General features: G+C 37.0%; 1 protein-coding gene across 1 annotated transcript in view; it reads right to left on the bottom strand.

Moving 5' to 3' along the window:
- Positions 1-10,337, bottom strand: part of RFX7 (regulatory factor X, 7) — a 148,302-nt gene that overhangs the window by 34,906 nt on the left and 103,059 nt on the right. Inside the window, exons 3-4 of the mRNA XM_006894513.1 lie at positions 4,757-4,839; positions 3,730-3,852 (exon numbers count right to left, since the gene is read on the bottom strand). Of these exons, the coding sequence (XP_006894575.1) occupies positions 3,730-3,852; positions 4,757-4,839 (206 nt within the window). The remainder of the gene's footprint in view (positions 1-3,729; positions 3,853-4,756; positions 4,840-10,337) is intronic.

Here is a 10,337-nt window from a genome sequence, read left to right as displayed (position 1 = left end):
CAAAAATCCTTAACAAAATTCTAGCCAATAGCATCCAACCGCATACCAAAACAATAATTCATCATGACCACGTGGGATTCATAACAGGTATACAAAGAGAAACAATCTAGACAATTCACTACATTAACGAAGTAAAGAACAAGAACCACATTATCCCCTCTATTGATGCAGAAAATCTCACAAAATTCAACACCCCTTGCTGATTAAAACACTCAACAAAATAGGAATAGAAAGGAATTCCTTAACATACATAGTGAAACGTATATATGCAAAACCAAGAGCTAATAGCATTCTCAGTAGAGAAAGACTAAAGGCCTTCTTGCACACAGGGACAAGACAAAGAAGCCCACTAATACTACTATACATTATTGTATAGGAAGTACTTGCTAAGGCAATAAGAGAAAGATATAAGAGGCATCCAAACTGGCAAAGATGTGGTAAAACTGCTGCAGAATGCAGATGATATGGTAGTGTACACAGAAAACCAGAGACTTAATTAAAAGAAAAACCTGTTAGACCTAATAGATCAATTTAATACAGTGACAGGATACAAGATCAATACACAAAGATCAATTGGATTTCTCTACAACAAAGGAAACTAAGAAAGCAATAGCATTTACAATAGTCAACTACAAGATGAAATAATAGGGAATAAACCTAACTAGAGACATAAAAGACCTTTAAAAGTAAATCTACAAAACACTATACTACTACAAGAAACAATAAGAGACCTAACTAAATGGAAAAATATTGCCTGGCCACTCAACATTGTGAAAAGGACAATCCTATGGAAAGCAATCTACCTGTTCAACATATTTCCAATACAGATACCAAACTCATTCTTCAAAGAGATAGAAAAGGCAATTTTCAGTTTTACTGCAAAAGAGACCTCGTATAAGCAAAGTTTCTCTAAAAAATAAAAGTGAAGTGGAATTCACAGAACTCTCTGATTTCAAAACCTTCTACAAAGCTGCAGTAACCAAAGAGCATGGTGTTGGTACAGTGACAGACATAGAAATCAATGAAATAGAATTGAGAATCCAGAAATTAATCTACTGATCCAGAGTCAATGAGGATTTGACAAGGAATCAAAACCTATAAAGTAGGGTAATGATAACCTGTTCAACAAACAGTACTGGCAAAACTGGACCTCCACCTGCAGAAAACTGAAATAGGATCTACATGTCACACCTCACAAAACATCAACTCAAGGTGGATCACAGACCAAGGTGTTAAATGCAAAATCATAAAAATCGTAAGAGACAAAATAGACCAAATGTAGAAGCCCTAGTCTATCACATTAAAGAAGTTTGCAAATACTTCCACAACCAAGAGAAGATAAAATGCACAACCAGGAGAAGATATAATTGACAAATGAGAACTTCTAAAAACTTTGTCTAAACAGTGAAAAGAAAGCCTACAGACGGGAAAAAATTTGGCAATAACATCTCAGACAAGGGACTCATAACAAGTTTTTGTAGAATACTACAGTCTCCACAAGACAGACTGATCACCCAGTAACAAAATGGGCAAATGCCATGAAAAGACTCTTCACTAAGGAAGACATCTGGATGACCAGTAGAAATATAAAAATATGTTCAAAATCACTGGAAAACAGAAATATCCAAATCAAAACAATAAGATACTGTCTCACTCCAGTTGCAGTAGCAAAGTTTTAATAAAACAGCAAGCAATAAATGTTTGAGAGGATCCAATGTTGCTGGAGTTGTAAAATGGTAGAACCACTCTGGAAGTCAGTTTGGTGTTTCCTCAAAAAGCTGGATATAGAAATGTCATATAAACCAGCTATACCTCTGCTAGGAATAGTTATTGTTGTTAAGTGCCGTCGAGTCGCAGGTGACTCATAGCGACCCTATGGAGGAGAGTCCTCAAGGCTTGGGTGCCTTTCATCCTCTCTCCAGGTTCATAGGGTTTCCAGAGGCAAGCTATTATGGAAGTGGACGCCACATAGAGTCCAAGAAAATTAGAATTGAGACACGAACAGAGATACATGCACCTATGTTCATAGCAGCGTTATTCAAAATACAAAGTAAATGGAAACAGCCCAAATGTCCATCAGCAAACAAATGAATCGGGAAATTGTGGTACATTCACTCAACGAAGTACTATGTGGGGATGCAGAAAAATGATTTTATGAAACACTATATAATATGGCAGAATCCAGACAGTATTATGCTAAGTGAAATAACTCAGTCTTGTAGGGACAAATACTGCAGAAGACTATTATAGTAAAAATAGAAGGGTAACTGAGTAAGATGTGAATAAATATTCAAACAGGGAAGGGTAAAAAGGGGGAGAAAGCAAAAAAGGGGAAGGGTGGAAATCATTGGGATAGCAGGGGTTAGTAGGCAGATGGGGAGGATGAAGGACTATGTAAGATTCATTCAATGGGGACTTGAAAAGATGGGCTAATAACCAGCATAGATCAATTATATAAAAGACAATATATATGAATGACTGTATAATATACAATGTATATGAATGTAGGCAAACCAATAACAATAGTAGAAGAAGTAGAAGGGGGAGTAAAAACCCTTAACAAGATAGCAGAACTCTTCCCTACAGGTTATGCAAATGGTTGATGTGATAACTAAACACTTTATAAACACGGTTGTAGCACAGCTTGTGTGTGGCAGTGGGACTGGCAGTGGCTGCGGAGAGAGAGTTGGCACAATGTCTCACACCACTTTGTTGGTACAGCCTACCAAGACGCCAGAAGGCAGAACTTACTTACACAGACTATGAATCCATGAATGAATGCATGGAAGGCATTTGTAAATTGTATGAAGAACATCTAAAGAGAATAAATACCAACAGTCCTTCAATCACATACAATGTCAGTCAATTGTTTGATTTTATTGATGATCTAGCAGACCTCAGCTGTCATGTTTACTGAGCTGATACCCAGACATATCATCCTTACAACAAAGACTAGATCGAGGAGAAGATCTACATCCTCCTTCAGCAGCAGGCCCAACAGGCTGGGAAATAGTTGACTTGCAAGCATTAGAAAATGGGGGTGGACTTGGAACACAGGTTGTGTACAGTGTGCTGTAGTGGAAGTTTTCTTTTATAGTCCTGTTTCCATTTTGTTACACTCTAGCCAGGATTAAATGTATTAGATAAAATGTGAGATTTGTTCAGTCTGAAACCCCTGTTGCCCTCTTCCCTCCTCCTCTTCTTTCTTAAATATTTTTAAGATGACTTAAAAGGAAGCTGTTCTGTCAGTTAACATTGATTCCAATCCTTCAAGATGTTCATACCTATTTTACAACATTTACTGTATTAACCCTTGTCCTAAGTAGATGGGGTGGGTGGGTAACAAAGCTTAGTTATGTCCTCAAAATAAATCTTAGTTAAAAAGAAATAATTTTTAGTTATAAAAGAATATTAAACACTTGATTTAATGGCTAAAAGATTCGTTGTTCAAATCCACTAAAAGGTGCCTTGAAGGCATTACAGTAATCTGCTTCTAAAAGGTCACAACCTTGAAAACCCTGTTGAACAGTTGTTTGCCGTATACATGGGTCATCATGAGTCAAACTGACCTGATGGCAACGAGCAAAAACATCAATTACAGACATTATAATAAAGCTCAGAATAGAAGAAATCTTTGGAACTCCCATGTATGATGACACAAATCACTGAAGACACTAAAGAATATGTGCTTAAATATCAGTATGTCTTGTGTATGCACATAATACTTACTTGTACTCATCATAGACTTCCTGTTTGGGTAGTGAAGTCTCAGGATGTTCCTCTAAGGTATTTCGAATCCAGGAAAAAGCATGCATTTGCTGTGCTCGACTAGATGACATGGCATTCTGATCACTAGCCAGAAAACAAAAACATGTGTTAGCTGAACTAGATGACAGGTAACTAAACATTTTTTGAATCAAGCCTAAATGACCCACTGAAGAACAGTGTGCTATAAAGAATCAAACAAAACTTAGGACATTTCATACAAATTGTTTATTATAAAATATATTCTAAATCTGTTTTTCCAAATGAAGTGACTGTCCTGTTCCATCTTTCACTAAGGCCTCTAAAATGGCACATGTAATGAATAATTGATGATATTAAAGGCACATGTTTTAGCCTAAATGACCTTCAAGCTGGTAAGTTTTTCACTATGTGCTTGTTCATTTGCTTGAACTACCAAAGCCAATGTTTATCTACAGAAAGTAACTATTCTGAAATCTTAACTAAAGCATTTGATGCTTCAGAATAGAATTGATATAAGGCAGATACTAAATCTCCCCTTAAAGTCCTTCTTGTGAATCAGTTGGTAGTCTACCACTGACAAATTAACAGTCATTAAGAATATAAAATTTACATATAACATAAGATCATTTATAAACTAATCCTATGAAAAAGAGATCTGAGACAATAAGTTGGAAACAATTGATTCTGATAATCATATTAGCTAAATGTGAGAATAACTTTCAAAATTCTACAAATTGTGTAAATAAATTCATCTTTCTATAAAATGTAACTCAAAATGCATTTAACAGCAATTACCCAAGTACATAAATGAATTGGCAAACTATAGGTAAACATTTAGCCGGAGAGGACTAAAACTAAAACTAAAACATTGACTGTTTTGCCATTCTGTTTTCTGGTGGTTCCAAGAATAGTACAAAATCAAAAGCAATCACAACACACATAAACAAATATGTTTTCCTAACAGGTGTCCTGTAAACACTAATTATGTTAAAGACAAAACCAAATATACCTTTTCTCTCCATTGCTGAGACCAGAAGGCAGCTGAAGGTAGAGGTAGAGTTTCTCTAGATCTGTAAACTTCTCAACTTCTTGCTGGTTACAAAGGATTAAAATGAAAGATTATTAAAAACAAAATATTTACTCTTCCTCCAACAAAACTAACATCTTTTAAAATGTTGGTCGTCTAAATTTAAACCAGGGAGCTCTGGTGGCCTAGTTTTAAGAAACTACTGCATTTCTGAAGGCACAGGGTTTGAATCCACCAGTTGCTTTGCAGGAGAAGGAAGGGCAATCTTCTTCTGTATGGTTAACTGCCTCGGAAAACCCACTGGAGGGTCAGCTATAGTCTAGTTCCCACTTGATGGTACTCAACAACAAAACAAATTTAAACTAGATCACATAATGCATGCTGCCAAATGGGAAAAAAACACCCCACCCTGCTTTTTCTTATCAATAATATGATTAAATTACTGGATAAAATAACTGCATATAAGACAATAGCAATTAAATAGTACTCTAACATTAGTTCTTATAATTTCAGTATAAATAAAATCACAGACTAGAACAGATGAAAGCTTCTAATTTATCATGTAATGAAGGAAGGCTAAACAGCATTTCAGAAGAATACTGGATTAAGAGTCAAAAGAAATATTTATACATTAGTCCTGACTTAACCACTGGTTGGCTATGGGGTTTTGGTGTTCTGGTAAATGTTCTTTTAAATTGTAAAATAGAGTAGATGAAATCTAGGATCTTTTTCTAGTTCTCAAAGACTAGATGCTATTGTCATCCAATGAGACAGACTGACAAGTGACTAACAATAAGCACAGCAGAGACTGTGGCACAAGGTGGCACAGAAAGAGGCAAAGTTTTCTTCTGTTATCTATGTGTAGGAGCTGATCCAAGGTCACCTAACAATAACTGTCACCTACGGGTGGACAAGAATACTGACACACAATCAACAACCTTTCTGTTACAATTATTCTTTCACTTAAAGCAATGGCTACTAGAATATTTTAAAATTCTCTACTACTGTTTTATGCAACAGTGTCATTTTGTAATTAAATGCACTCTTTAAAATAATTTGTTTCTCTTTGTAGTTTTCTTTCCCAGCTGAGCTTATCACAACAGCTTTGAATGTGCCACAAATTCCATTACAATACAAATACAGAAAAGCCAAGCAAAACTTCATTGCAACGAATCTGCGGATAATGATTGTGGAATCTGTGTATCTTGGGGACAGAACTACTCTTACATAATGAAAATAAGCAAATCTAATAAAACAAAACTTAAAATTACAGGACTCTGAGTACTCTTATTTTCACTAGAATTCAACTACTGAGCAGTTAATCTATTATATCTCTCAATGACACTTTTTTAATTCCATCACTTATAGGATATTTTTCAATTGCCTTTCTCTCCAACACTGCCTAGTAGATTTGACAGCTACATATCCTGTAGAACTTAAAGTAAAAAAGAGAACAAAACAGACATACTCGTCATAGAATCAAAATCAACCCATAGCTGACCAGCCACTGAGTTTCCAAGGCTTTATATTCCATAGGAGGAGACTGATTATCACTCTCCTTTTGGCCACAGAAATGTAGTGCAAACTCCCTAAGGACTACACCAATAACACTCCTGAAAACAGGCATATCTTTTTCAGTTGGTAATATCCTTTTTCTCCAGTTCCTAGGCATACCTTTAGAGTATTCAACAGTTCAATACAAATCCTTTATTTAGACCTCAAAACTCACTGTCACCAAGTTGGTCCATAGCTAAGCCTGTATATTACACACAAGGAGAGTGAGCCATCACCAATGGAGACATCCAAACCAATTGAGACATTTAGCCTTTGTGTTAGCAGCACAACTTGCTGTGGACTATGCCACCAGAGTTCCAAACTCTCCCATATTCTTCCAGTCTTTTAAATTTTCACTGCTATTAAATAAAAAAAACTCCCAATGCTGTCAAGTTGGTACTTACAGCTGACCTGCCAAGTGGGTTTCCAACACTGCACATTACACAGGAGAAGCCTGTTCATCTTTCTACCACAGAGCTGCTGGTTGCAGGCACTTTGCACAATTCCTTACTACACTAACAGAACTCCCTTCTCTAGAACTGTTATATTTGGCTAGGTTCTTCTTGGACCTCCAACAATGAAAGAGAATTAATTTACGAATTCATTCACTTCCTGCCAGGTTCAACAAATAATTAAAGATCTACATGAATTTATGCTGTGTATCACAAACTATAGAAAGGCTGGACAAATACAAAGACAATGACTGCCTTGTCCTTTGAGAATTTTTTTATATCACTTATACTCAACAAGCCTTCAATTTCTCTCCACTGTAAAATGGTTTTTTAAATAATTCTTGTCAAATATTATCATTTACTTACCCAAAACCTCAAAAACGCCTATTATAATCAAAACAACTATGAGATATCTTTTCACCCCAGCAACAATAGCAAAGTTCAACTGGGCAGCAAACAACAAATGCTGGCGAGGCTGTGGAGAGACTGGAACTCTTATTCACTGGTGGTGGGAATGTAAAATGGCAAGCCACTTTGAAGGCAGTCTAGGGCTTTCTCAAAAAGTTAGAAATAGAAATACCATTTGACCAAAAAATTCCATTACTAGGAATATACCCTCAAGAAACCAGAGCCATAACTCAAACATTTGTTTGCATACAGAAGATTATTACAGCTCTGTTATTCACAATAGTGAAGAGGTGGAAGCAACCCAAGTGCCCATCAATAAACGAATGGACAAAAACTATATTCACACAGTGGAATATTATGCACCATGAAAAACAATGAATTCATAACACATTATACAACATGGGGGAACCTGGAAAACATTATGCTGAATGAAATATTTCAGTCACAAAAGAAAAATTATGGCACAACACTGTTATAAAATAAGACATAAAGGGGTTGGGGAGAGAATGGGAAAAGAGTGGATAGTGAATACTGCAATAAAAGAGAGGAGGACACATCAACAAACGAATGGCTAGAGAAGCTGTGGTATATTCACACAACAGAATACTATGCAGCACTGACAAACAAGGAACTCATGAAATATTATACAAAATGGATGACCCTGGAGGACATCATGCTGAGTGAGATATTTCAGTCACAAAAGGACAAATACTGCATAGTACCACTGTTACAAAATAGAACTGACATTGGGGTTGGGGTGAAACTAAGAAAAGAGGGGATAAATAATGTACTCAGATGAGGGAGAGAACTGTTTAAATAGAATATATGATTAGGTATTATTTGCATGACAAAAGAGCAGCATAACATAGTAAAGTGGACTAGAGGAGGGGAGATTATATAACAATGAAGGAATTTTTTCTTTTTCAAAGAGAAAAGCAAACTGGGGGTGGGTGAGTGGGCACGGAGGAAAATGTGCAACAATGAATGAATGGAAATCCAAGTTCTCTATGGACTTCCACTAAAATCTCAATTAAAACAAAAGTGATGGTGAGGGAAATCTGATGGCCTAGCGGCAGGAAGCTGAGCTGCAATCCTGAAGGCGTGAGGTTTGAAATCAGATGCACTGCTGGAGAAGTACCCGTCAGATCCTATTAATGGTACACACACATAAAAAAATTTTTTTTAAAGGGGGGGGAAAAGAAGAGATGAGGGAAGAACTGTCCCAAAGGAATACATGATTAGGGATTTTATGTATGACAACAATATGGAACAAGGGGTACATTATGGGGTTGGCTGGGAGAGTGGTAAGGGGGGGATAAAATAGGCAACAAGAAATAAAAAAATAAAAGATAGAAAAAATGCAAAAAACTCCCACGACACTCCAAACAACTTTATACTTCTAAAAATATCCAGAGGATTCTAAATCCTCTAGAAATTAAGACCTATTTTTAAAATAAAAATTGTTGCTGTTTTGTGCTGTCAAGTTGCTTGTGACTCATAGCGATCCTATGTATAAAAGCCCTAAACCCTGCTCTATCCTTTGCCAATCTCATTGCCTCTGACACACCTACCCCATTTACCCCAGTCACTGAATCAATCCATCTCATTGAGGGTCTTCCTCTCTTGTGCTGTACCTCTACCCTCTCAAGTATCACGTTTCTCTCCAAGGTCTGGTCCCTCCTTGCAACATGTCCAAAGTATGTCAGATGAAGCTTCAAATCCTTGTCTCCAAAGGAGTAACCTGGTCTCACCCTCTCTGGGACGAATCTGTTTGTTCTCCCAGTAGAAGTTCACAGCTCAAAGGAATCAATTCTCTTCTATCATCCCTAGTGATTGTCCAGCTCTCTGACGCACAGCAAATAACTGCAAAGACTATCGCCTGGATCAGGTGCACCTTAACCTCCTGACATCATTTCTCTCCAGTACTTTGGAGAGATCTCTGACAGCAGATTTTCCCAATGCAATTCACCTTTTAATTTCTTGGCTGCTAGTACCAAGAGTGCTGACTGTGGAGCCAAGCAAACTGAAGCTGTTAACAATCTCAATCCCTCCCCAATCTATCATGATGCTGCCAATCAGCCCAGTGGTGAGAATCTTTGTTTTCTTGATGTTGAGCTTCAATCCATATTGAAAGGCTGCAGTCCTTGATCTTCTGCAGCAAGTGTTTCAGGTCCTCCTCTGTTTCAGCAAGCAGGGTTTTATCATTTATATAACACAGATTATTGATGAGTGTACTCCTCCAATCCTGATGCCACATTTCTCCTCATACAGCCCAGCGTCTCAGATAATCTGTTCTGCATATAGGTTGAAATGGTATGGAGATAGGACACATCCCTGGCATACACCCTTCCCAATTTTGAACAATGCAGTGTTTCCTTCCTCTATTTTGATGACTGCCCTCCTGAACCAAGTATAGGTATCACATAAGCACAAACAAGTGCTCTGGAATTCCCAATCATCTCAAAATTGGCCACAGTTTGTTATGGTCCACACAGTCAAAACCCTTTGCATAGTTAATGAAACACAGATAAGACATTCTTCTGGTACTCCCTGTTTTCAGCCAAGATCCATCTAACATTAGCTATAATATCCCTAGTACCAAAACCTCTTCTAAAACCAGCCTGCACATTTGGCAGTTCTCTGTTGATGTGCTGTTCCAGTCGTTTTTGGGTAATTTTTAGCAGAATCTTGCTTGTATATGATATTAATGATACTGTCCGAAAATTTCCGCACTCTCATCAGGTCACCTTTCTTTGGAATGGAAACAAATATAGATCTTCTACCCAGTCAGTTGGCCAGGTGGCTATCCTCCAGATTTCTCGGCACAACTTGGTGAGCACATCCAAGGTAGCGTCAATTTGCTGAAATACGTCAGTTGGTATGCTGTTAATTCCTGGGGCCTTGTTTTTTCCCAATTTTTTGAGAGCAGCTTGAACTTCTTCCTTCATCACTACAGGTTATTGCTCATATGTTGTTTCATTAAATTCTTCTGTGTCCGCCAACTCCTTTAGGTTCAATGACTCTGTTTACTCTTTCCATCTTCTTATAAATATCACTAACAAATAAAAAGTCTATTATATTAACAATCAAACAGGCTAACATAATAAAAGTATCATTATGGGTTGTTGTCGTTGTTGTTGTTGTTATGT

This window comes from Elephantulus edwardii, unplaced genomic scaffold (assembly GCF_000299155.1).
Source record: "Elephantulus edwardii isolate Elephantulus edwardi_28Jun2011 unplaced genomic scaffold, EleEdw1.0 scaffold00145, whole genome shotgun sequence".
NCBI lineage: Eukaryota > Metazoa > Chordata > Mammalia > Macroscelidea > Macroscelididae > Elephantulus > Elephantulus edwardii.
The sequence above is the reverse complement of the archived record's forward strand: the minus strand, read 5'-3'. Positions and strand labels throughout refer to the sequence as shown.